Source organism: Seriola dumerili, unplaced genomic scaffold (genome assembly GCF_002260705.1).
Source record: "Seriola dumerili isolate Sdu_G_001 unplaced genomic scaffold, Sdu_1.0 BDQW01001124.1, whole genome shotgun sequence".
Lineage (NCBI taxonomy): Eukaryota > Metazoa > Chordata > Actinopteri > Carangiformes > Carangidae > Seriola > Seriola dumerili.
The window spans coordinates 4,941,900-4,969,610 of record NW_019175379.1 but is presented as its reverse complement, the minus strand read 5'-3'; the positions used below and the strand labels follow the sequence as shown (position 1 = coordinate 4,969,610).

The 27,711-nt window shown below is 40.4% G+C and overlaps 2 protein-coding genes across 4 annotated transcripts; one reads left to right on the top strand and one right to left on the bottom strand.

Annotated features, from left to right (window-relative positions):
- Positions 1–246: 246 nt before the first annotated feature.
- On the bottom strand, positions 247–14,945 carry smpx (small muscle protein, X-linked). Of its 2 annotated transcripts, none has more exons than XM_022767256.1 (5): positions 14,867–14,945; positions 10,198–10,257; positions 5,640–5,729; positions 4,388–4,544; positions 247–1,071 (listed from the first exon to the last, which is right to left on the bottom strand). In XM_022767256.1, exons 2-4 carry the CDS (start codon positions 10,231–10,233, stop codon positions 4,395–4,397), a joined length of 276 nt encoding a protein of 91 aa, XP_022622977.1. In that variant the 5' UTR covers positions 10,234–10,257; positions 14,867–14,945; the 3' UTR covers positions 247–1,071; positions 4,388–4,394. The 2 variants fall into 2 exon arrangements, with proteins under 2 accessions (XP_022622977.1, XP_022622976.1); XM_022767255.1 differs by lacking the exon at positions 14,867–14,945 and adding an exon at positions 13,321–13,480.
- A 2,360-nt stretch (positions 14,946–17,305) lies between these two features.
- mbtps2 (membrane bound transcription factor peptidase, site 2) lies at positions 17,306–27,488 on the top strand. 2 transcript variants are annotated; one of them, XM_022767163.1, is made up of 11 exons: positions 17,306–17,594; positions 18,646–18,794; positions 19,055–19,193; positions 19,909–20,012; positions 20,335–20,462; positions 22,306–22,424; positions 22,952–23,132; positions 24,240–24,346; positions 24,982–25,180; positions 25,620–25,695; positions 26,454–27,488. In XM_022767163.1, exons 1-11 carry the CDS (start codon positions 17,520–17,522, stop codon positions 26,674–26,676), a joined length of 1,500 nt encoding a protein of 499 aa, XP_022622884.1. In that variant the 5' UTR covers positions 17,306–17,519; the 3' UTR covers positions 26,677–27,488. The 2 variants fall into 2 exon arrangements, with proteins under 2 accessions (XP_022622884.1, XP_022622885.1); XM_022767164.1 differs by having other exon boundaries at positions 25,620–25,738; positions 26,438–26,572.
- The last annotated feature ends 223 nt before the right edge of the window (positions 27,489–27,711 follow it).

Here is a 27,711-nt window from a genome sequence, read left to right as displayed (position 1 = left end):
CCAAAGGTCGTGGCAATCCATCCAGCAGTTGGCGAGACGTTTCACTGAAAACCGCAAATGTGAATGCCGTGGTGCACGCTAGAAGAAAAGCTAGGGGGTTACCAAAGTCAGTGGTATTTATCCCCTGGAGACGATAAGGCCAAAGAGCCACAGTGCCAGAAAGAACGGACAGTGTTGTGACATTTGCTTCCATAAAGCAAGTAAAATGAAAAATGATAGGTGCAAAGTAAAAAAAAGACAGAAAAATTTTAGAACCATTTGGATTTATTGCAGTATTTTCCTGAAGATATTCATCATCATAACCATAAAACAAATACAATATTATAATTTCCCCCTAAAAAGTAGCACAATTGAACTGAAATCCCACAAATTGTGAACAACATTTAGAAAGGAAATAACTTAATAGAAAGCATCAGTATAAATCAGTGTTGAATAGCTGGAGCTTTGACAGTATGGAAAAGAGTTGGTCATCACAGAGTTAGTGGGGAGTCACAGTTGATTGTGTCGATTGTCACCAGATGACCCAGACTTAAATACAAATATTGCTTTCGTTAAAACAACCCCTGAAAAACAAAACAAAACAAAAGCATAGAATATCTCTGTAATGCAATACAACTCACATACTTCCAAAAGTCCCGAGTAAAGAGGAGTCTTAGCTGCAGCGAAAAACAAGTTCTTCATCTTCACAAGACACTTTTTTTTTTGTTTTTTTTCTGTTTTTTTTTTTTGCATGAATTATGATTTAATTTTGTATTTAGTGACACAACAGCATCGACTGACATGGTAGGAGAAACATGTTTTATTGTTTCAAACTGCTAGAGTACTGATTGAAAGACTGACAGTTTATGGATGCCTGCTTCTCGGTGGTAGTAGAAGTTGCTGGACATTTTCTGCAGACGTGGACTTCGCAGGAAGCTGTTTGTGTTTGTGTCTCTGAACATGTTTGGATTAGCTTGTAGTTTTGCTAGTCTTCAGTGGCAGTGGGCAAGTCTGTGTCTATGAAGATTATCTGCTTTCCTCTCCGCCTGCCTGCCTGCCTGGCTGGCTGGCTGGCTGGCTGGCTGGGGGATCCTGGAGGAAGAATACAGATAAAGACACCGTGAGGGATTTCTGCTATCGGCGGCCTCAGAGCTGCTGACCCCTGAGAGGCAGCAGGACGCCAAGGAGAGGGCCAGGTCGCTGCATTCATACAGGCCCACTGCGGAGCAATATAAGATCTGGCTGATCTATCACCTGCTTTCCCGCTGTGCTTATCTCTCTCTTGACCTTTTTCCATTTCAGTTTCTCTCCCTGGCTTGATCTCCCTCGCTGTTTGCCACATTTTCAGTTTATTTCCATCTCAAAAGAGTCGAGTTTCAGTCATACAAGCACTTCTCGGAGGCAGAGACTTTGAGTTAAATATCAGCAGATGAAGCAAAAGGAGCTCTAGTTTTGCTAGCTAAGACGTTACACTGAAGCCCAATTGAAAAGAAGGGAGATTAAGATGGCAGCTAACGCGTAGAACTGAGCTGAAAAAACACATTAAAATGTTTCATTAAATGCGAGTTAGCTTAGCTGACCTTTCACATTTGAAGTGGTTATGCTAGCCAATAGCATACAACAAGGAGGTCATTGCCTGTTGTATCTCATTTCCTGTATCTGTTGTATTTCTGGTTTGGTCTTAAACAGTGAAGTTTTCCAGCTAATCTGCTTTTAGCTCAAACATTAGCTTTGCCGGCTGCAACAACTGCATACTGATAGTTAAAAAGTATGTAGTATACTATAAGGTGGTTGTGATTTTTCATTTTGCACTAACTTAAGGTAATATATATTACATGGCCAAAAGTAAGTGGACACACATGTTTGTGTGGTTTATGTTTTTTGGTCTGGGGCTCTTTTTCTTTTCTTTTTTTTTTTTTTTAAAGTTTAACACATTAATTAACTTTCCAATTGAAAGCAAAATATTTTTTCTAATATTCAACAATTTTCTGAGCTAACATTTGACATTTGTGCATTGAATTGCAGGACAGATAGGCTAATGTCTATCAAAAGGATACTCAGAAGTCAAGTGGATTTAGTTTGCAACATGCTCAGAAATAGTATGTAGTAATATTTCTTTTTCCAGAGCCGCTCTGCCTCAGAGAAATGTGTTTATAACTTAAACTTGAACCAGCCTCTGCTTCTTTCTTTCCATCTCTCTCTCTCTGTCTCTCCTACACAGCACACCCACATGGCTTGGGCAGGGCAGAACAGTCGCAGTGTTTGAATATTGTGGTTTCTGTGTCCCGCAGAGAAAGTCACAGCACAGACTGCCCCTCAACACTCACACACACTGCTTTTTTTTTTTTTTTTATAAAACACACACACCAATAAAATATAAATTTAGCGCCTGACTCAACCCTTCCTGCCCACACACACAGAGGCATCAACACACACACACACGCTGCTTGACCCAAACAAAGGCAGAGCAGCCCACACTGACTCCCTGTGGTGAGCTACGACCACTGCATGTAATTATTGTGGAGACGAGTCTCACCATTACTATGCAGGATCTGTATCTCTGCATTTATCACTCTGTTACAGAAGCATAATGTTAAGTGTCTTGTTAGATTAGGATGTAAAAAATTAAGATAAAATAAAAAGTTTCACTTTTCTCCCATAAAAAGGTCAAAGAGCTGTTCCAGAACCAAAGTGAACCTGGACTAATTTACATAAATCACTTAATATGCACATAGTATTCATGCATTTTTAGAAGCATCCCATATGTTTTTAGGAAACATGAATCCATTTAGCTTAATTTGCATCTGGTGAATGGACACTTTGGTTTATATTATGGTACTTTGTGTATTTTAATAAATATAAATGTAGCCTATATATATATATATATATATATATGATGGTTTTATTAGTATGTTGTGTTGAATGTTTTCCTGTCTGTCCTGTTGCACTATGAGCCCATGAGGCAAGTTCCTCACAATGTTTATTGTAAAGTTAATTCAACAGACTGTATAAAAATAATTCATATTTTGTATCTTCCCAACTGGGACTGTAATAAACTTACTTTCTTACACACCCATTGCGGTATCTAGCAGACTGATAGTTTTAGTTTATCCGTCCAAGTTTTTATGGAGTTTTATTTGTGCCTTAATTGGGAGCGATGGGACATTTTGAACGCAGAAAAAGCACATTAATCATTACCAAGCAAAAAATAATTAAATTTAAGCAAACAAATCTATCTTGTTTTATTATCCACATGGTATGATAATAATCTCTTTCACAAAATAGGTTTTTGTTTACTCTGTGTTAATTGTTTCTCTACTAAATATAATTTATGTGCTTGGAGAAAAAAAATTATATTTTCGGTGCTCAAAATGTGTTATTGCACACTCAGGGCTGAGTCACAAAAATAATGCTATACTTCTGAGATTTCTGCTGCCTCCCCAGCACAGTGGAGGGGTATTGATTTTCATTTGTGGTGCTTATGGCTTAAAAAAAACATTTACAAAATAATTGTCATGACTGAATGACAGGGTCTGTGGTTAGGTTTGTCACACCAAATAGGTCCTCGGCTTCAACCTGAGGCTTTTCCAGTTTGCATGTCTCACCATCACGTTGAAAGCAGCCAATATTTAATTAACTTCCTGCTGTCTGTGTAACACCTGCATGCACCTGTTCCTTTAACCTTTAGTCTTTGCCTCATTTCTCACACTCTGCCTTCCTCACAGATCGTGGTCACTGTGACTTGAAGCACATGACATTCATTCATATTTTTTCATTCATTATCCTCACTGCTTATCCCTATAGATTCGCCATAGTCCTGCGCTTTGGGTTGGACACCTGCCCCACCCCACCCCACCCCACCCCACCCCCCCCCCCATCAACACGCGCCCACCCCCACATGCCCAGGATAAGTAGAAACTGCAAACAAGTAGACATTCAACTTTTTGATCAGTGCGCGTGTGTGTTAGTGTTAAGGACTTTAACCTGCTATTCTTTCCTCATATCAGTAATTCTGAACACAATCAGCTGTTTCCAGAAGCTTCTCTGTGCCTCCGTATTTGTAGAGTGAGATTAGTTATTTGCTGTTTTCATACTCGTGGAGAGAATTTGCATCATTCACAAAGAACTTGTGACTCGGGTTGTAAACTCATCTCTGTGCTTCCTCACTGTAGTTTGGTTCTGATTTGCATCTTTTTCTTTGGACTCTTTAATCCTGACCTATCTGCTCCACAGCTGCCTCAAATATTTCCAAATAAGCCTTTATCACAAGGGATCAGTGAGTTAGGGAAAAGATACAAGATATAATACATTCCTACATATTAATTATAGGTAAAAACATATTAATAAGGGGGAAAATATATATATTATTACTTCTATTCATGAAACAGTGGGGTCTGTGACCACCTACCTATACATTATTCCTTGGTGACCCATCGTAGTTCGCTCTTGACGTTCTGCAGCTCTGATAGGTTAACGGCAGGCCCAGGCAGTTTCACCGCACCCGGCAACGCCTTCTTCTCCTCCGGCGTCTGGGCTGCAGCGCTGGTCTGGTCGGGTGATTGAGGCTAATGAAAAATAACACAAACAGCAGTTGAAATTTGGTGGAATTAATTGAACAACATGCATTTTAGAAAAGAGCTTTGTGGTTCTTGAAATCACCAACCTCACACCTTTGTGTGTGTGTTTGTTTGTTTGTTTGTTTGTTTGTTTGTTTGTTTGTTTGTTTGTTTGTTTGCAGTGTTTCTTCTTTGGCTACTTCAGAAAATGTATTATTCAGTTACAGTTACTTCAAACCTGTAATTTTAGGGTTTACTCACTGTTACATTGGTACCTACTAGTGCTACTGTTGCGTTGTTCTGACCTATAAGGCCAAAAGACAGCAACTACACATTAATTCGATATGGGAATAAGAGCAAAATACAACTTTCTGACATTTATTTACCTTTATAAAATATCATTTTGCCACTTTAGTATACAATTTTAGAGAAAATGTGATGTAAAGTCTGCAAAACTACCAAAACATACCATCTGCTAGCTGGGGGAGTTAGCCACAGCTAGCCTTAGCTAAAGTCAAATTTACCAACTTGCTCGTGAGCACAGAACAAAACTACAGCTCCCATGAAAATGTTGCACAACTTGGCTTCGTCCATGTCCATAAACCTCATAATAATAAAATAAAATTCAAATTTTAGCTGTAATCTCTGGTGTCCTGCTGTTTTTACAGGCATGCTGAACTAACCGTGACCCTACTACACAATCATGGACTCGTCTCTTATTTTAATTTTTTACCTGTGAGCATTATGGGAAATGGTGTCCATTAAAGGACACTAACAATTAACAACGATATTAGTTGTAGGTACAAATGTTAGTGGGATTTTTAATTACGTTTTTACTTCTGGTTCAGAACTTGGAAGTTCTGGTTTCAGCTCTCTGTGAGTAAATCATGATGATGGAACGACAAAGTTACATACACATTGGAGAGGTGTGGTTTGTGAGACAATACAAGCCCAAAATATTACATTTAGTTTGCTTGTATATTGTATTGTATGTACGTATTTGTGATTAAGGGACACCAGTTTGTTATTTTTCAAAGCAAAATGTTCTTTCACTTACCTGTATGTATGTGTGTGTGTGTGTGTGTGTCTCCTGCGTTGTCTTACCTCCTCTACTGTTTCTACTGTCTCCTCTCTCCTCTTGACAGGATGTCCCGCCCCTGGACGCAAAGCTCCCATCGGGATGTTCAAATTAGCCTGACAGACATCGAGAACAGCCAATGAGACACTTTCATCACTTAAACAAAAAGAAGTTTCCTGTCCCTGTGTCTCGGCATGTGTGTGTGTGTGTGTGTGGGTGTGTGTGGGTGTGTGTGTGTGTCTGTGTGTGGACTCCTGCTGTTTCCTCAAAACCCCTTGTTTTGATTATAGTCAATATTTCCTGGTTATCATCATGTCCCTAAAAGGGACTTGTGTTTTTATGAAAATTGGGACACACACACACACACGCACTCTCACACACATGCACAGAGCTCAGAGATCTGCCTGCTAACTTGATGTTCTACTGCTGCGTGCCCTGACGTCCTGTCACTTGGATTTGATGTGTTTTGTTTTGTACTGTACTGTAATGTATTGTATATATGCTCATATTGTACAGCTGTACAGACAGGGAGTGTGGTGTGTGTCAGTGAGGATGTTGGATATTGTTCTATGAGAGAGTTTTATTTTTTCCAGAGATTAAGGTATGAATGTTACAGGGAAAGTTCTGGAAGAAATCGCCTCATTCATAGCATGTTTGCTAAAATTTGTATTACTGTAACGTTGCTTTGGCTGGGATTGTTTACTGTCTCTATGCTTAGCATGCTGTTAGCATGGAAGGATCACTGAACGGGCCTACCGGGGGCCCAGGGGGTCCTGAAGGGACTTCTGTTTGAAGTGACGGTTAAAATTTCTTGTTGGAAAGTCAGTCAAACAACTACAAAGAGACTCAAAACAACCACAAAGAAACTCAAAACAACTACAAATAGACGCAAAACAACCACAAAGAGACTCAAAACAATCACAAAGAGATTCGAAACAACCACAAAGAGACGCAAAACAACTACAAACAGAGAAAATAACTACAAAAATTGCAAAACAACTACAGTTAGATCTCACAAAGAGAGATGTCGAATGACTACAAAGAGACAAGAATCAAAACATGACTTCAAAGAGATGCAGAACGACCTCAAAGAAACTCAAGACGACCACAAACCGACGCAAAACAACCACAAAGAGAGGAAAAATGATGGAAAACTACATGGTTCTTTTGTTTGTAGTCACTTAGTGTGTCTCTCAGTCTGGGGATCTCGCTCCTACATACTGTATAGACGGGGGTCGTGGGGTGGCCTTTTGCACATTTGTGCCCTGGGGCCCTTTTGTCTTATAATCCTTCCATGGCTGTTTGTAATTATCCTCTGACACTCCACTGTGCGCAACAAAAGATTAAAGGAATATTTCACCCTAAATTGACAATTCAATCTTTACTCTCACCATTAAACATGCCCCAAAATTAATTTACAAGGAGAGAAAACACACTGAAATCGCCCGTGCGCTGTAGTTCCATCTCAGCCTCTGTCATGATCATAAAGGCCGATAACAAACCTGCAGCTTAGGTAAATTATCTGTAGGGAAAATGACAGCTAATGATATAATTACAAACCAAACTGTCCGCTGTGGACATCCATCACAGCTTAGCCATCACAACTGCCAGAGTTGTGCGCACACATTGAGAAGTTTGTGTTTGTTACAGCTGTTCTCTGCTGATTTTACTCCAGTTTATTACCAGCCCCGTGTGTTTGTGATTGTAATTTCTTTTACTACAAAGTAATTTTTTATTCTGCAGTCCATTTTAAGTGCATGCCACAGTACAGTGTTTTAGATTTACACTTGCCTTTCCACACATCAGTCGGTTTCTACTCATTAAATCAGACTATAATTCTTAAAAAAAAAAGGGGTTTGAAATGAATGAAAACCAATGGATGCCATGGGTGGAACAGTAGAAAATATATATACAAATGTCTGCAACACAGCTGTTATGTAAAGTATATGTGATTTGTAGTCTCCTAAACGCAGCACACTCTAAGTGTTTTATAGCCAAACAACTGCACCGAAGGCCTAAATATTTATGCTCCTCACTAATGATGCACACGGCCGAGTGAAGAATAGGTGTGAGAGAAGTAAATATTGGACCAATACTGGAAACATTTGGAGACAGAATCACACAAGCTGTTTGGGGAAATTTACTGGCCTGCTTTATTTGGAGCTACGGTACTGTATATACTCGCTATTACCCCTGGGAGGAGATGGAACTACACAGTGTGACTTGCTGCATTTCGATCAGTCCTATGAACGTTATTGAAGGTGAACTAATCCTTTAAGCTCAAAGTGTTTTGTGAACATGAAGTGAGAGTCTAGATAAGAAGTCAGACCCCAGACACTTAGGGGCAACAGTGTATTTGGGGGGGGGGGGCGGAGGAAACAAGTCTGTCAATCACACTTTCAATCCAAGACTGTAGTGTCCTGTAATCCTGACCTATATAGTTGGGCAGGAGAAAGAAGCTGTTTTTTCAACTCGAATACAAACAGACTTAGATTTTACTCTAAGGCCGCGACAGATTTGAGATTTAGAACTATTGGCCAAATAAAAGTCGACACTGCTTTTGCTGTTGGGGTACATTTGCTGATTTTATCAGCCGTTATGGCGACGGTTCAACACTGTTTGGTGGTTGCTTTCAATTTTATAGTGTAGTTGTTGGGTAACACAGAATGTATCCAGTGTCAAAGCGTTTCTATAGGAATCATCAAGCTGTGTTCTGCAGGTTTTAGTACTTTAACTGCAAGTCAGATATAATTAACCTTACCTCCAGCCCATTTTCAAAATCATAACAAAGATTTTTAAATTGATTTCCCACCCTCCAGACAGTCACTAGTTTCCATTCAGGTCACTACAGGTCAATTTGCAAAGCTATAAGTTTTCATCAAGGCAGGTTATGCACTGCAGTGAACTTGTGAACTAAGGTATTAATTGAGACTGTTATGTTCAAGAACACTCCAACATTCACTATTTCAGAGTCTACTGCCAAATCCTATTGAAATTCGACTCCACAATGCAAATGATAAATAAATTCTGACATTTTGGATGTCATGTAAATTTGGCCTTTTTTCTTTTTTTTTGCATTTAAAAGGTTCATGTTCGGCAGCCGACTTTTTGCAGCAACTTGAAACACACGAACGAGAAGAGCCTTCCTGCAGCTGTACAACCTGAAACAATAGTAATGTAGTGATGTAACAGAAAGTAATAGCTGCCTGGAAAACAAGAACTCAGTCTAATAAACATACGGTATGCTTTTGAAAATGTTGGAAAATAAAATAGATAAAAGGAAAAAGGGAAGAAAGTTTTTTTCTTTAATGGAAATGTTATTTATATTGTGAAGCTGTGCTGCTGTTCTTGTTTGTGATGAAATGAAACCTATGATGGAGACTGAACTAAGAACCTCATGTTTGTACTGTACTGGTATTTAAAGACCCTCTGTCCTGATGCCTCCCATGGTTAGACATGAAAATGAGCACAAAGATAAGAGAGACGACGTGCGCGCACACACACACACACACACACACACACACACACACACACACACACACACAAAGCCATTACAACAGAAACACAGACGACTCTGCATCCCTTCGCCTCGCTACAACTCTGCACTAACGAAGCCTTGATACTGTATATGCACAGTCACAACTCTGTATTTGCCTTTGCCATTAAAATACTTTAATGTGGAAACACGTCTGTCATCTGCGGCTTCCATTTTTAACAGGATCAAACTGTTATCCACTTTTATCCTTGCATGTTCATGATTGTCAGGGTGGGAGTAGAAGTAATGAAGATTAATGTGCAGATCCATGCAGGACAAACACACTCAGGACCAGTAGTGAAAAGTAACTAAGTACATTCACTCAAGTACTCTACTTTTGAGGCACTTGTACCTTGAGTATTTCTATTCTATGCTACTTTAAACTTCTAATCTGCTGCAATTCACACGGAAATATTTTTACTTTTCACTCCACTGCGCTGCCTGACAGCTCCAGTTACACATCACTTTCAGATTTTCCACTGACAGCATATGATCAGTTTATGAAGTATAACATGCTGTTATGAGTTAAAGAGCGTGTGTTCCTTACAGCAAACGTTGATGTTAAGGTAAATATTAGAGTTATGTGGGAACTTGGAATACATGAAATAATAATGATAATAATTGTATGTAAAATGCATGTACAACTACACACCTGACTAAAAATAAAATGCTGCTTAGATATTAATGCACCAACAACATATAATTGATATATTATAAAATAAGACACTGAAAGGGCCTTTTCTGTATAATCCATTCTTTTACCTTTAAGTTTGTTTTGCTGATGAAACTTCTGTGTTTCTACTTTTCCTTGTAATGGGGTATTTTTTAAAATCGAGGTAATGCTACTTCTGCTTGAGGCAAGAGATGTGAGATGTGAATACTTCCTTCACCGCTGCTCCGGATAAATATTTGGATTTAGAGTCACTGACACATGCATGCACACACACACACACAAACACACACACACACACACACACACACACACACACACTCTCACACTCACCCATGGAAACAGCTCATATTCTGCAGACAGATGAAATTTTTTTTACCTGAAGGGCCTTGACGTTGGACGAAGGTTTGGACATAATCCCCCCGGTAAGTCCACTGACCTGGAGGAAGCACAGACCACAAACATTCAGCTGTGTGTATATGTGTGTGTATATGTGTGTGTGTGTGTGTGTGTGTGTGTGTGTGTGTGTGTGTGTGTGTGTGTGTGTGTGTGTGTGTGTGTGTGTTGGGAGCATTGGGACTCTGTTTCTGTGGTTTTAAAGGCTCGGGATAGCATTTCAGTTGCTTAGCGACTCTTAGAGAAGAGAAGCAGGTAGAGGAACTGTTCTCTGAATCATTCATGAGAGGGAGACGGAGAGACACCGGGGAATGTCAAAATAAAAGCGCAACAGTGCCTCAATTTCAGCAAGAGCACTGAAGCTGTGAGAGAGAAACTTACAGTGATGTATATAGAGGTGCACGGTGAGGCAGTGCTGAGTGTGAATCTAAATCACCTCCACACCTTCTTTTACTGACCGTCTCCTGCTCTGGGATATTTGCATATCATATATTGTAACATTTTTCAGCATATGAATAACATTATAATTATTGTTACGATAATTACTTTGTCCAATTAAAAGTAATTTTCAGATAAACTGAAGGATCGAGTTCCTTTTTTCTAATTCTAAAGCTAAATGAATAATTTGAAACCCCACAGGATTATCTGAAACATGCATTGCAACAAAAGTGAAAACGTTTTTCTCAGCTCATCAAAGTGTTGGAAGTACATAGTTTTAACAGGATAGCGAGAAATTGTAACTGTTACAAATGGGTACCACTGATATCACTCCATATATATCATTTTCTGTCTGTGGCCCTTGAGTCCAACCCGATGTAAAGACTTAAAAATGGATCACAAATATATAATTTCATTTTTAAACAATGCTCAGTCATTTTCAAGACTGTCCTCCCATAAAAAACGACCCCATTGGCCGTTTGTACGAGCAGCTCATTATGCACCATAGTTATGTTTCATTGTTAAGCATCAGCATCAGTCAACACAAATTTATTTTAACAAATTTATGATCTTTCCCTGAACCTAACCGAACCTTAACCATAACGTCGTCACATCATAAAATGACTTATCTTTCAGCAGTATTTTAGAACAGATTTAGGAAAGCACAGACTTGATGTTCACGTCTGATCAGAAGACGCTTTAATGAATTGTTGCAGAGGGCATGAACAAATGGTTAATTTGAACAAGTTGTTAGTGAGCCCCGAGTCCATCTTTCCCACTCAGAATGTAGTTTAAATATATAGTTTCATTTTCAAAACTCTGTACCAAAATCCTTCACTTCCGCATTTCCTCTCAGCCTCTTTTCATTTATTTTTTTTACTTCCTCCCTCCCCTCCTGCTGTTTCACAGATCAACACTGACCCAAGTGCTTCCTGATCGTAGAAGTTTCCATGCCCTATTTATCTTATCTTTTAGGAGCCCAGAGGACCAGAGAAACTGAGAGAGTCTCAGGCTCTGCGGCTGCTGCTGCTGCTGCATCGATGGCAGCACTTAGATACCGTTGCCAGGGTGTTGTTTGTGCAACAACACACAGTAAGAGCTCTTCTGTCCTTGACATGACAGCAGAAGCCTGGACACCCCCAAAAATACACAAGCACACACACAGACACACACTCGTGCTCTCACAACGTGATGATATTTATGTTGGCCATGAGTAGCAGCTGCGTTCTGAAGCCTGACAAGCCCTTTCACTTTCACACATATTGTACACACACACACACACACACACACTTACACTCATGACCACAGGTACAATCCTCATGTTTTAAATAATTCAAATCTTCAGTCTTTAAAACCCTTTAAACCTCTGTGCTAACACTTCACAGAAACAGCCTTTGAGGTATGTGTGTGTCTGTGGATGTGCGAGGGAGTGTGTGTACGTGCATACCTTTGTGCAAAAGAGTGGGTTGGTCAGTGTGTGATGTTATTACTGTATTATCTCGGGTATGGATATCAAGTATGTTCAGATAGGTGCAGCTGCAGGTACGGCAGCATTAAAAACAATATCTGATATGCTTTGTTAATTAGCATAATCCGGACTGAAATATCTCAAGAACATTTGAATGAATTGACATGAATGTTTTTACAGACGTTCATGGTCCTCAGAGGACGAAGCTTAATGACTTTGGTGGTCCCACGACTTTTCTCGTATTACCACTGCGAGGTAGATATTTCTGCTTCAGAGTGAACTACCTTGATCACTATCAGATAAGTTTCTGTGAAATTCACTGCAGTTGCTACTACATGCTCCCTAGAGGATAAATTGTGATACCTGCAAAACTATAATGGCATTCCCATCAGCTTCAGCTTTACTTAATTGCTAATAGCAAATGCTAGCATGATAAAAGGATAGAGAACAGCAGCATGTTAGCACTGTCATTGTGAGCATGCTAACAACACTGCTGTGTCTAAGTACAGCTTCACAGAGCCGTTAGCATGGCTAAACAAGCAAAACCAACAATGAATTGATCCTCGTAACAAGCATTGCCTCTGTCGTCAAGCCTTATATAAGTTATTGAACACATAAAGGAGACACAAAGTTGCATCATCAAAAACAAAAGGAATAGTTTGACATTTTCATAAAATGCAGTTATTTGTTTTCTTGCCTAGAGTTAGGTGAGAAGACTGATACCACTCTCACGTCTGTACGCTAAACATGAAGCTACAGCCAATGGGGGATTAGCCTAGCTTAGCATAAAGAATGGAAGCAGTTTTTATGCTACAGTAAAAGTTGCTAATTTGTTTTGTTTTTTTTGCTATTTTAATGTTTATAAAACTAGAACACAGCCAATTCCTTAGCCACCATAGCCAGTCATTATGCTAAGCTAGGCTAACTCTCCTGGCTCTAGTTTCATATTTAGCATGTGAAGATATGAGAGTGATATTAATCTTCTGAGAAAGTTTCTTTCCAAAAACTGTTCCATTAAATAATGTGCACTTGAGTAAGAAGTTGGTGTGGACTGTAACAGACAGAGAAGGAAATGTTGGAAAGTGCTGCTGGTGTTGATTGTTACATCGTTAGGTTTACACTAATGTCCTACCTGCCAATCAAAAGCACAACATATACGTCGACACAAACACACCCATTGACAAAGCAGATGCATCTTACCTGTTGATGACACACCACTGTATCTATCCACTGTCTAATGCTCGATTTTATACACACTTAGACTTCTCTTGCTTGTTCACTTACACTTTCTGGCTGTCTCTCACACACTTCTTTTCCCTCTACTCTCCATCTCTTTCTTTTTCTTTGTCTTTTCTTCTTCTCTCCTCCCCCTCTCTCTTTCTCTCTGGCTGCCTCATAAGTGGTAGAAGGATTCCTCTCATATCTGGGATTTGTTCTCACTATAAATAGACGAGTGATACACAGAAGGGACCTGCTTTCTATCCACACACACACACGCACACACACACACACACACACACACGCACACACAAGGACACACTCAGAGACGGACCAAAACATAGTCAAACAGTGGCACAGGGCACTTGAATCTCCTTAATTTGATCACCTTTTTGGAGGTTTTGGACATTTATAGTAAAATGTAAAGAATTTTCTCATAAGACCAAACTTCATTCAAAACTTTTAAGCATCACACACCTTAACACAAAACTCTCTGTTTATATAGAATTTTAATATGTTTATAACTACAAGTATGGGCCCTGCTTTGAGCATATTTTTAAGGTTGTCAAACTAAAATTATAGTAAAATTTTCCACTGAGGGAAAGAATTTAACTGCAGGACCAAACTTCACTCGGAAAATTAAACATTTGAGCATGAATCACTCAGATACAAAACTTTCTTCTTGTAGGATATTCACAGATATGAAAGGTCTGGGAAGAAACGTATTTGAACATCTTTTGGAGCGTTTTAGCTAAAACCTTCCGGTGAGGAAAAGAATTTACCTGCAAGACCAAATTTCATTCATACATGGAACTTTTAAGCATGAAGCACTGAAACACCAACTGTCTGTTAATATGATATTCACAGATTTTTAGAGAGACAAGTACATTTCCTGATTTGAACATTTATTTTAAAAAAATTTTAAACTATGATCAGAGTAAAAACGTTCAAATGAATAAAATAATTTAACTGCAGGACCAAACTTCATCCAAAAAACTGAAACATTTAAGCATGAAATGACAATAATTAAACTGGCTGCTTGTATGTTATTCACAAATGTTGCCAAGTATAGTCCTTGATTTTAGCATCTTTCTAAAGTTCATGAGCCGTTTGTTTTGGAGCTGGAAAAATTAAACTGCTAATCCAAACTTCATTCAAAAAACCGAAACATTTAAGCATGAAACACTAAACTGTCGGCTCCCGTGACATTCCCAAACGTTTATAATGGCAATATGCAATATACTGCATCTCCTTCGAATCCTGTCACTTCAATCCTGACACTTCAATCCTCAAAACACTCCTCCTAATCTTAGTGACTAAAATGGCACTGCCCTATTTCTGTTCTGTCACTCACTCAAACACACACACACACACACACACTCATGCGCACACAGAAGTAGTTATGCTGGTATATCTGCTTTTAAACATTAATGCGCAACCACAGGCCGACAGTGATCTCACAGGGTTAAAAGGTGTGTGTGTGTGTGTTTATGTGTGTGTGTGTGAATGTGTGTGTGTGCTCTCTTACCTCCTGGCGTGCGTGGCTGCTCTGCCCTGCCTGCGTTCCCTCTGAGGTCCTCTTCAGCTACCTGACCTGTTTCCGCTCGGCCTGATTGGCTCGGACAGACAGGAAACTCCTCCCTGAGTGGAACCCAACCCAGCATCAGAAAAGCAGAATGAGTTCTCAGCCTCCCTTCAGTGTGTGTGTGTGTGTGTGTTCTTGTCTGTGCATGTGCTTCTATATATTTAAAGTCTTGTGGATTGTGTGCAATTCAACCTACCTTTCTTTCAGTATGTTACTCAGCTGTTCCTCAGACGAAGCAATTCACCTTCATTGCAACAAAGCACAGTGATCTTCTTCAGGCTCACCTATGAAAATTAATCCCCTGTGTGCCCAGGTAGTAAAATGAACAGACTCAAACTGTTGGCTTGTAATATATTTCAAATTATGCAAATACAACCCACACACTGGTCTTACCTGTTGGCAGGGGCAGTCCTTAACCTCTCACAGATAAAGCTGAATGTTGTGCTATTGCCATTTGGCGAGATGAAGTTTTGCAGGAAGCTGTGGCCAAACGTTGTAAACGTTGTAAGGGAAAACAACATCATTCGAGCGTAGAAGCTGCGCTGTCATTGTACAAGTTTGAAGCCACCCCATAGGTAATTCTGGTGAATTCAGGTGATTTTGTGTATAACTTCCTCAGGATGTGCAGATGTGGAGGATGTTTTTATATCCCTTGGCCTACAGCCATGGGAGGATCACAAAGTGGTGAGCCACGCCATGGCCCTGAACCCACTTCCTGTGTAGCACTTAGTCTGGGGTAATTTGACTAACTGCAAATTTGTTTGGTAATATGCAATATACTCAAATGACAGGTCATGCACTTTACTTTCCCACGTCAATAAAGAGACTGCATTTTTATACTAGTGAGAGTCTCCCTAAACTCCTTACAAAAGCTTTTTTGGACAAGAGGTTCAGTCTAAGTTTGGGACAGCTCAGTTAAGGGTAGATGAGCTATAGATTTGGGGCTAGGATTTAGATTAAAATTTAAATTGGGTTATAAAAAAAAAAAGAGAGACTCTCAGTGATGATGGTCAAGACTAAACGAGTCCTCCCTCTGGTGTGTGATTGTTTCAACCAGAAACTAGTTTTCAGCATTACAATGTTGTTAGTGTGCGTTAACCTTTAATCTCACATTATTGTCACAAGCGTTGGTCATCATGTTACTGAAATTAAACTTGTAGCCTGTACTGAGAAACTGGAGGCTCTGTTGGACGCTGAATTATGTCCAAATCGATGTGAAGTCCATCCACACGCACAAAGCTCCATTCAGGAGCAGGTTTATGTTCCCTGTTCACATTTATGGCTTAATGAGTCAGCCTGGGAGCAAGTTTCCGTGTTGCATCTGAGTCGGGCCATACACATTTATTGGTGTCCTTTTACCCTCCTGACCTTTTTAGTAGGATGAAATCCAATATCTGGACACACTGTTGCCTTTTTTTATCGCTGCAGCTTAGGCAAAGTAGCTCTGCAAACTCTGATTGATTGTTCTGGGCTCCACTTAAAGGACTGGTGCTGCCTTCAGGAGCTCAGTGTTATATCACACTCAAGTGCCAGGCTTTTTCTTTCTTTCTTTCTTTCTTTCTTTCTTTCTTTTCCATTGCATTTTGCACTACTATCAATCGATAATCCATATAGTTGCCAGTTACTTCCTGTCAATCAATCAATTGATCATTTAAGCTCTAATGCCGTCCCATTTTTTTTTGATTTGTAATTCATTATATTTTCTTATCAAATCCTGTTGCTAGTAAAGACTAATAAATTGCTTTTATCATCTTTCGGGCCTGTCATTTGTTCCTGTTTGTTTATTACTTTCAAATGGTCCACCCCCACCCCCAATGTAAATTGTATTGTATTAATTTTTTTATTTGTTTGTTTATTTTATGTATCTCTAATAACTTAGTGAAGCATCAAACATGCTTGTTTTCTTTTGGCCCAGTATTCCCCCAGTACCACGGTCCGAATCTGGCCCATATCCAGCATGATTGTCAGATGCTACTCCACACATCTGGATGAATTCTTGCGACAGACGTTACAAAAGAATAACAGCTGGAATCTGCCCAGATGTGGAAGCATATGGGCCAGACTCGGCTAAAAGACCCTGGCATATGTTGGGCTAGAAGTTTCATTTTGCTGTTTATATCTTTATTTTTGAAAGAAGAAAAAATGGTAATTCCTCCAGTTGAACACTAGGCGGAGGCAGTGCGCTGTTCGGTTGCTGCTGCCTTATAAAACAGAAGAAGAAGAAACCCCCCCACCCCCACCCCCCCACCCCCCCACCCCCCCACCCCCACAAACCAAGTTAACGTTCCACACTCCGGTCCGATAGGTGGCGGTAATGGCTGGCTGGTTGCTAACCGCCAATAAAACCTGAAAGAAGAAGAAGAAGAAGAAGAAGAAGAATTCCCAACAGGAAGAGTTTGTCGCACAGTGCTGACGGTTATTTTCATTCACAGCACCTCTGACAACAAACACCGCCTGCCTTCACGGTCAATAGTAATACGCCGACTTTTTAATGCGGTGGCGAACATGTGTGACCGCGGATAGCTGCGTGACGAACGGCGGGCGGAGGGAGTGATGGAGGCGGCGCTGCTCGGGTGATTCAGTCCTCGGGTGCACCATGATCCCTGTGTCTCTGCTGGTGTGTGTGATGGCAGCCTGGTGTGCTGTCTATCTGGCCGACACACTGCTGAGGGTGAGTATATATGCTTTTGTTTTTGTGGTGTGAATTAGCTGCCAGCTGTAAGACAGGGAGAGTTATAGTGTTCACGGACCTAATGTACGTAAACAACAAAGAGAGAAACTGGGTAAATTGTCCTCAAACCTGGTGAGAAGCGAGTTCAAATTCATCATGAATCATAATGAATACAGAGAAAAACACAAGCTACAGTAGCAGTAAATAAAGGATCAGATAAATTAGGTAGATGTTGTACAAATTGGCTAAATGAGTCAAATGGACTTGAAAATTGACCCTAAAACTTGCAACTAATTAGTAATTCAGTGTTGCATTCAGAGGTTCAGGTCGAAATTGAACACAACACTTCATCTTAGTAACATTTCCAACTACTTTCTGGTCTTTAAAAAGCTCATCGGCATCATTGTGTTGGTCTGCAGCGTGAGTCAGTTTCAGAGCCAGCTTTCTGGTGTGGTTAGTGGGTTGTACTGTGCAAAAGTTTTAGGCTCAGTAGGTTTTATACATCAGTTAATATCATGCAAAGTCCAAGAAAAAACATTAAATCAGTATCTGCCGTTTTCCTCGCTGCACTTGCACACAGTTTTTTAAAAGCACTCTGCAGGTTTCCGAGCATCTCATAGAACCTGCCGCTGTTCTTCTGTGGATTTAGTCTGTCTCTTCATGTGAGCCCAGACTGACTCCCTGATCATTGAGATCAGGGCTCTGTGGGTGCCACACCATCTGTAGCAGGACTCCTTGTTCTACTTTCCTCTCCAAATGTCTATAGTGCCTAAAACATCTGCACAATATTAATGCAATCCACTCTGAATCTAATGCAGCTGATGACTGTGTGAGCTCAATGTTAAATATAGACCGCTAATGTACATGTAATTTGAACATGTCAACATCCTGAGAATAAACTTTATGGCAGTTGAATTGGATTGCATTAGATTGTACAGGTGAGTGCGGTTTGTCCATCAGAGAGCGCTGACATGTTTAATTTTTTAACTGTAAAATGTTTTGCTCAGAACAGATCTCAGCTGCTTCCTCTGTCTCTGTCTCTGTCCCGCAGTCGTCAGCGACGCACCGGATCAGCTATGAGTCATGGCTGGCGAGTCGAGGGCTGATGCTGTCTCCCTTCCACGTGCGGTGGCAGACGACCATGTTCAACCGGCTGTTTGCGTACTGCGCCCGCATAAACCCCCAAGCCCTTTACCTGTGGTGAGGAACAGCTATTTCAATTATAAACTTACTGTTCTTGAATTATTTCCGTACTCTCCTCATCCTCACTTTCAGTCTCCTGCTTTTAATAAGTTTTTTTGGGGGGGATTTTCCAGTTGGTCACCTTAAGCTAACTGATAACAAAAAAAATCCTGCAAGCTTTTATTTTATGTCTCAAATCCATTCCGTACCTTTATATGGTCATAATGTTCCACTGCTTGAAATAAATCCTCTGTTGTGTCAATTTTCACGTCTCCCAGGTTCAGCAGCGGTCTGGTGTTCGGTATAGTGGCCATGCTGGGATCGGTGGTGCTGCTGGTAAAGACGCTGCAGCAGACGGTCGCTCAGATGACCACAGACAACCCTCGGATAGGAGGTCAGCAGGCCCTGCAGGTGGTGGTACGTGCGCGCCACACTGGACGTTTCTGAGCTGTTACAGATGATTCACAGCAGATAGAGGATGTTTTATTCCCTGGTTTGAGTGTTCAGTGTTTCAGACTGCTGGTGTGAAACATAAAGACATGTGTGACACCCAAAAAGATCAAATATTCACTTAAATCTGACTGGTAAATCATTGTGTTTTCAGTCCGTTCAGTTTTCAGAGCACAAACATCCTTGAACGTTCATAAAAAAGACTGGTTCAATTCAAATGAGGGGCCGAAAAAAGCCCCCAATTATGACGAGGGCTCTTATTTAGCATTTCCCTCCTCTTCACTTTTTATTCATTGAGGTGCCAAATGGCGGTGCATTAATGTGAGCACTGTTCCCTGCGGACCTGTGCAGGTGATTCATGGGAAGCTATTAGCCGTCCATTTATAGTATATATAGTATTCAGCCTGGAGAGACAGAAAATGCACCACACAGCTAAAAAAGGGGAGGGGGGGGGGTGCACAGGAAACAACAGCTTCAGCAAAACGTGACACAAAACAGTGGAGAGGAGGATTTTAAGTGTTTATGTCCAGAGTGGTTAAATTACATCATATGGCAATAAAATTTTCTGCTATAAAAGGTTTTAAAATACACATGAAAATCATATCAAACCCAAAAGAAAAAGAAAATCTAGTGATGCGTCTAGTGAGCGTCTGATGGCGCTCATGTTGTGTTGTGTCTCCAGGTCCCTGGTGTCAATCTGCCCACCAATCAGCTGGCCTACTTCTTCACCGCCCTGCTGCTCAGCGGAGTCATACATGAGCTGGGCCACGCTGTGGCAGCACTGAGGTAACGTGCTTTCTTCTCCAATAACACACACACACAAAAAAAAAATGTTACCATGGCAACCAGCAGGCTCATGATAATCATCCACCATCCGCCGTTAAGACTTAATTCAGTACAGTATGGTGGGTATCATAGGGATAATGCTTTGCCGTACTTTTAAACATCTCATATTAGCTGCACACACACTCGAGGTATTTTCAGAAGGTTTCCACTTAAATTGAGATATTTTTCAATGTCATTCTGTCCCTCCTTTCCTTCTTTATTCCTGCTCAGTGAGGTCTCTTTCTCTACAAAAATGTACTTCTATTTTTCCACCCCTCTGCAGGGAGCAAGTGCGAGTGAACGGCTTCGGCATGTTTGTGTTCGTGCTGTATCCCGGTGCCTTCGTGGACCTCTTCACCACTCACCTCAACCTCATATCACCCACGCAGCAGCTCCGCATCTTCTGTGCCGGTAAGATGGTTTTGTTTTTTTTTTTCATCTGCTGATCACAGCTCAGGACAGAGATGATGATAATAATCCTGATTATTTTTGCCCTCTCTTTGTCATCCCTGCTGTTAATCACAATTATTACAGGCATTGTGTTAAATGCTCTTTTTGTTTTGTTTTTTTTTTTTTGCTTCCAGTGAAGGTCACTCTGAAAGTCGCACTTTTATGTCTGAGCAGCGGACAGCTGCTTCACATCAAATCATTTCCCTCTGCAATTAAGAAAATTAGATTTTAATGAATTGATTGGTGGAGCTGGCACTTATTCATGCATGAATGGGACTGATGTCTCCTACAGGCCACCGTAGGTGATCAGCAGGAGCCGGTTTATGAGAGTGCAGTCTGCTCTACAAAAATAGTTCAGTTTTTGATTAGAGACCTGCTGTGAGGTTATGTAATGCTTTTGTACTCAGGTGAATGCAGTATTATTACAAGTACTGCATTAGAGAATTTTTACCGAGTGGTGTTGCTACTTTTACTCAGCTAAAATATACAAGTCTTTCTTCTGCCACTGGGAAATGGATGTCAGCTGTAAATAATAAAAATGCAAAATTATTAAATTTTGCAAAATTTCCCTTTGCGGTTTGGAGCCTTTAGAGGGCAGCAGAGAGCTTCTGTAACTGAAAACCCCATCTGTCTCTTTAACTGGAGAAAATTTCCTTCAGGCTTTTCCTTTGCTTAATGTGACAAGAAAATAAGTCGGGTGGTGAGTGCTGCCATGAAACTGAGACATCCAGTCAAGTCATATGACAAACCAGAGAGAGAGAGAGAGAGAGAGTGTGTGACATAACAGCATGCTGTGTTTATTTATTTATCCGTCTCTCCCTCCTTCACAGCAGAGATGGCTGTGTTCGCAGGGGGGCTCTCTCACATAACATGTTTATTATTTGTCCCTGTGGAGATCGGTGATGCAACTTTAATAGTTTGTTTACTGTAAAGTCAATAACAGAAATATATGTAACTTTTTCTTTGGCCTGAAATTAAAAGCATTCTGGGATTTATTTCCCCACTTGGTAGTAAACCAGCAGTGACATTTTCAAACATAAAACAGGAAGATTTTTTTTTTTTTTATTTCCCATGAGGAAAGAATTTCCTCAAAATATCCTGCTATCTTAAGCTCTTACTTCTCCCCCTGACCAGAGACTGTGTCTGCTGCATGATGCTGCTGCTTTGACCTCCTCAGGCAATGAGACACTTCCTCACGTGGTTTTTGGGCGACTGACTTTGTCTTTTTGCATAATTAGGAGTATGGTATAGACGGCTATTTTCAGTGCACAGTGGTTACAGTTTTACCACAGCATCCTATAGTCTGAATATGTGGAGAACAGCTGTAAAACAGTGGTGGAGATGTATGTGGAGAACAGATCTGGTGCAACTCTTGGTTTTCCCATAGCTTCAGTTTAACTGGGTTTTCCTGTTTGCAGCGGGAACTTGATCACGTTCATAATCTTTACAGTATTTTAGGTTATAATTGAGAAGTTTGAAGAGCTGCAACAATCCGTCAATTAATCAATTAGTCGATCGGGGGGGGGAAATAAAAATGAATCGCCAACTATTCTGATGATAGTGTTTCATTTATTTTTCAAGCATAAATGAAAAAAAGATGGTTTTCAAATGTGATTATTCGCATTGTGAAATGAATCTGCAGACTAATTCATCATGAAGATCATTCTTAATTTGCAGCCCTATTATACCATAAATGAATGTTTTTAAAAGTCAACACAAATTAAAAAGTAATCAAATCTAGGCTGAAAATGTGAAAATATAAAAGAGATTTCCTGTATTTTTTATTTTTATCTTTATTTTATAGGAGTCTGGCACAACTTTGTTCTGTGTGTGGCAGCGTTAGCCGTCCTCTTCCTGTTGCCTCTCTTTCTGTTTCCCATGTACTCCACTGGAGGCGGGGCGCTCGTCATCGAGGTCGTGCAGGTCAGTGCAATAAAGATAAGATGGAGTCCACTCTCTCATGACTCTACAGTAAATATGAAGCTACTAATATTGGAAAAAAAACAAAGGTTTGATCACTTGTCTGTCATTAAAGAAATCATTGCTTTGCTCCTTTAGCATGTTTCCAATATTAATAATAATCTGGGCGAAGCTGACAGCGCATGAGTCATCACCACTACATAGCCATATAATAAAAAAAGTAATAATAATAATAATAAATTTTATTTCTACAGCACTTTTCAGACCAAAGTTACAAAGAGATTTACGTAAAATAATAAGAGTGAAATATAAGAGTAAAAATAAAGATAGTAAGACAGATAAGATGTTGGAAATAAAATAAAATGGTGTCGCCACAGTCGGTTGCTGAAGCAGCTTGGTGTTCAGTCTGTTGACAGGATTCCCGCATTGCAAGATTGAAGGACTGAAACCGTCAAACTATGTTTTGCTGACCTTGTGACCTTTTTGAACCAATGTTTACATTTGTGTGTGTGTGTGTGTGTTTGGACCAGGGCTCGGCAGCCGACGGTCCGCGGGGTCTGTCGGTCGGGGACATCGTGACGGGGCTGGAGGACTGTCCGGTCAAGGGGGTGGAGGACTGGAGCAGCTGCCTGTCTCACCTCTCTCACACCCCGCAGACTGGATACTGTGTCCCCGTCGCCAGCCTGCAGCCCAGCTGGGCTCATGGGCGAGGTGAGCGTGCCGGCCGGACAGCGAGGGCACCGCGAGGCTCTGCCAGAATAACAGACAGATATATATTCAAAGAAATAGTGAAATGAAAATGACACAGCAAAGATGAGTTCGTTAATAGTTTGTCAGAACATTTTAATAATCAATGAATTGTATTTTTCAAACACAAATCCCAAATATTTTCTGCTTGCAGCTTCTCAAACGTGAGGATGTGCTGTTTTTCTTCAATCCATTAAAAATCTTCAGGTTTTGGTTGGTTGGACAAAACCACCACTGTGGGCTCTAAGTCACTGTCTTTTTTATATTAAATACATGATTTATAAACGATTAATAGAAAAAATAATTTGTGGCTTAATCAGTAATGAAAATAAATACTAGTTGCGGCCCCATTTTCATCTCAGCCAAAGGGCAGAATTAAAGGCAGCATCTTCCCTCCATCATCACATCATGTGAAACTTCTTCACACGGAGCGTGTGTTAAATTTAGATCCCGTCTGTGGCCATCTTTCAATCTGTGTTTGATGATGTTGAAGATTCAGAGTCATTTACTGAAATGTGTACTGGATGTGTTGGATATCTTGTCATTTTCTCCACTTTAAGGAGGACAAGAAGGATAATTATATTTAGCCACACCCAGCCTGGCGGTCGAAATAAACCAATAACAAGCTTTTTTTTTTTTTTTTAATTTGACTCGGATCTGAACTTTGAAAAACAAGCAGAGATTTCTCAATCTCGTTTTTATCAGTTGAGAAGTTTTTGCATCAGTTAGTCCAAAAAAGAAGCAAAAACATATCCTGTGGTTAAGAGTTAAGTCAGTTGTTGTGCACAGCTGGAGTCATCAGGATAATCTGAGTTATGTCATGAAGTGAGTGATACTGTGCTCTCGTCTAATCTTCTGCTGTGAGTAGATTTAACAACTGAGGGGAGGAAAAAACAAAACAAAACGGCGCTGCCATCCAGAGAAACCCAGAGTTGCCTTTATGATTTTCAGTTTTCCAGCCCGACTCACACAAACCTAATCAATCTGCTTCTCTCTCCTCCATCCATCTTCTTTTCTCTCTCTCTCTCTCTCTCTCTCTCTCTCTCTCTCTCTCTCTCTGTGTGTGTGCAGCCTTCAAGCGTTTGGATGGAACGATGGACTGCTGCAGCAACAACAGCCTGACTGACCTCTGCTTCTCTTACATGAAACCACAGGGCAGGAGCAGCAGAGAGAGAGAGGTGACACACATTCACTCACTCACACACACACACACACACACACACACAGACAGGCAGGGAGTTTTATATGACTGGTTCATCATGAGAGCAGGTTTCCAAACCATTTTATATAGTCAGGCATATTTATATCACTTCCTTAAATCAATTCAGTTCCTTCTATTGCTATTTTTGGCGGCTTTGTTTACAACAATGGGACTTAAATGCACAAAAAAGAGCTGTTGTTGTTACACAAAGTCACAATTAAAACTATAAAATGATTATACTACAGAAAAGTAGTAAAAGTTGATTTACTCATGCTTGATGGGACTCCCAGTCCCCTGAATGTTAGCTGCAAAATATCTTACAAGGTTTCTGTGCAGTTGTCCTTTGTAAACAGGTCATAGAAAAAGACAATATAACCACTGTCATGAATCAACTCAAAGAAAAAGGAGTGCGTCATTAAAACAATGCGCTATCACGAGTGAAGATACTGTATGTGGGAAAAAAACAAGATAACAAACGGACAAAGACACAAATACTAGAAACCAAAAAACAACAATGGCAACAACAAGAGAAGTTACATTTAATAAATGGGAGAAAAAAAAGGCTCCGAACTGTTCGTTTCTTCTCTCATGTCTCTGACCCTGTGGCTGCAGTACGCCTGTATGCCGGTGCGCAAGATGGTGACGGGGACGCGAGTGTGTCGCACCGACGACGACTGCGCCGCGCACTCCCACACCGCCAGCGTTTGCGTCACCCCCTCGCTGGAAAACCAGACCCGCTTCATCCGTGTCACACACCCTCCCAACACACACATGCTGTTCGTGGGGTATCCGCCGCACCTTCAGTACGCTGGTACGTTACCTCCCCTCTTTATTTAATTTCACCATTTTACTGGTAAGTTTGAAACATTATGAACTGAAGCAGAAATTTATTGAGCATTTTTAGGTCAAAATAGCCACAAATATTTATTAACTACTAATAATTTTACTATAAAGTTATAAATAATGATTACATTTTTTTGTTATTTGTAAATAATAATTCAAAAATTGCTGTTTAAAAGGTTTTTTTTTTTATTTTTATATAAGTTTCTCCCCTGAAAGAGACGTGAGCTGTAATATTGATATAATTGCTGTTTACAGTGTGTCTCCAGTCTGAGGTGACGTACAGTGAGTGTGTAGGAGGCTTGTCGTCTCAGTCAGTTCAGAGACGGATTTATCAAGTGATGTAAACAGAGTCAATAAAGTCCAGCAGTGTGACAGTAACCCCCCCCCCCCTTTTTGTTTCTACCCAGTGAGTCTGACCAACTTTGTGCCCCGCTTTGGGTTCCTCCACCTGGACCTGCCCGTCTTCTTGGAGACCTTCTGCAAGTATCCTTCCACGTTTAAAGGACTCGACCCCGCTCATAATCAGGTGATGGATGTGTGAGGAGGCGGCTGTAGATAAAGTAAAAGCTACTTTTCTGCCAGGGTCACTCACACACGCTCTGAACAAATGATGTTACTTTTTGAAGGATAGAAAGATATTATAAGTCCAGGGTTACAAAGTACAGTCTGCTCTGTCTAAATGAACATTTTACTATTTTTCTTTTAAAATGGTTATATCGTAAAAATAATAATAATAAAAATAATAGCAATAATAATAATAATGATGATAACATTTTTCATTATATAGCTATTTTCATGTTTTCCAGATTAAAATGATTTCAAAGTAAAAGTCAGAATCCCGTATAAGCCACTGTGTGTGATACAGCTTTAGAGCACAGGTGCATTGCAAGTGCAAATTTAAAGAATTTGCTTAACTCGGATTAAATTGATCATATCATTAGGAATCATTGTTATATACTTCTGGGAAATACTGAAAGATATGATGTAATGGTAAGTAATTATCTTTTCCATCATACTTTCTTACTTTGGCAGATATTCAGTTGCATTCTGTGATATTAAAAAGTCTTGAATGTAACTTGAATGACCGGTGAAGAAACCCTGGTAATGCTGCAGGGAAACGTGAATATTTCTGATTTCTATATATTTATTAGTTACTGGATAAACTGATCAAAGGGCCAAACTCCTCAAATGTGTGTATATGATTGACTGTGTTTATCGTCCTTAGCCCTGGTGTCTCTCAGATACGTGGTCTCCCTCTCCGGTGCGTTAGCCGTAGTCAACTCTGTGCCGTGCTTCGCCCTCGACGGCCAGTGGATGCTGAACGCTCTGCTGGAGGCCACGCTGGTTTCTGTGGTTACAGACCGTCAAAAGCGCGAGCTGATTGGTTTCTTCCTGCTGCTGGCGGGCAGCGCCCTGCTGGCAGCCAATGTGGCGCTGGGCTTGTGGATGGTCACGGCGCGGTAGCCACAGCGGTCAGCTGCCCTGGCAGGACGCAAAAACTAAAAGAATAGAACCCCATGTGGACTGAGACGTGTTCGAGATGTGTCGACCATTAAACTGTGAACATGCAGGGAACAGGCTGCATTACCCAGCAGTGCTGCCCAATTTCTGGAGACTGTTGAGCGGAACATTGCTCGGCCTTTGAGCCCTCACTGGACCACCAGGGAAACCTATAAACGACTCACTTCCACCTTGTTTCCCGCCATACACAAAAAAAAAGCACATACACAAACAAACAAAGCACTGTCCTGTGTGACTGTTTACAAAGACTGCGCAGTCTTTTCCAAATTTGAATATCTGTGACGTGTTTGGGTTTGAAGTCAGAGAGAAAGCCATCTTAGTTTTGCCAAGGGTTTGATGCCATATTTCCCTGCAAGTCATGTCGTGGAGTAATCTAAGGCAAAAAAAAAAAGCCTTAATTTCATCAGCTAATGCATGGCAATACCTTGGTTAACTCCCACTTATCAGCTGGAAAAAACTGCCTCGTCCGAAGTGTGTGAATTAATTCATGAATCGATGAAAATGACTCCTACGGTATTTTGTAACGTCCAAAAAAAAAAAAAGTTTGAAGGTGGGAACATTTTGAAATGAAAAACATTTGCTAAGTGTGTTTCTTCTCCTCGGGCATTGTAGCCGGAAAATGGCTGAACTGTTTCCCGCTCTTCCTCAAAAGTGTTAGTTTCGTTAATTTTACCCCCTTGGCCTCTTCACTGTCTGTGACCTGGATGTAAAAGTTGATTGTCAGTAGTGTGGAATAAAGGACTGATTTTATTGAAGGGCTCTTTTAATCAGTCGGAGAACTCATCTACAGTTTCATTTATTATTATTATTTTTTTGCTGATTTCTTTTTTTCCTGTCATATCTCAGGTGCTGCCTGAGACACCATTCGACTAACTGACACATTGTGAAGGATGATGCATGATTAGTTCTTTGGTGGGAATGAGAGATTAAAATTCCACCCATTGATCCATATACTTTCCTGTTTGAGGTCAATGGAGG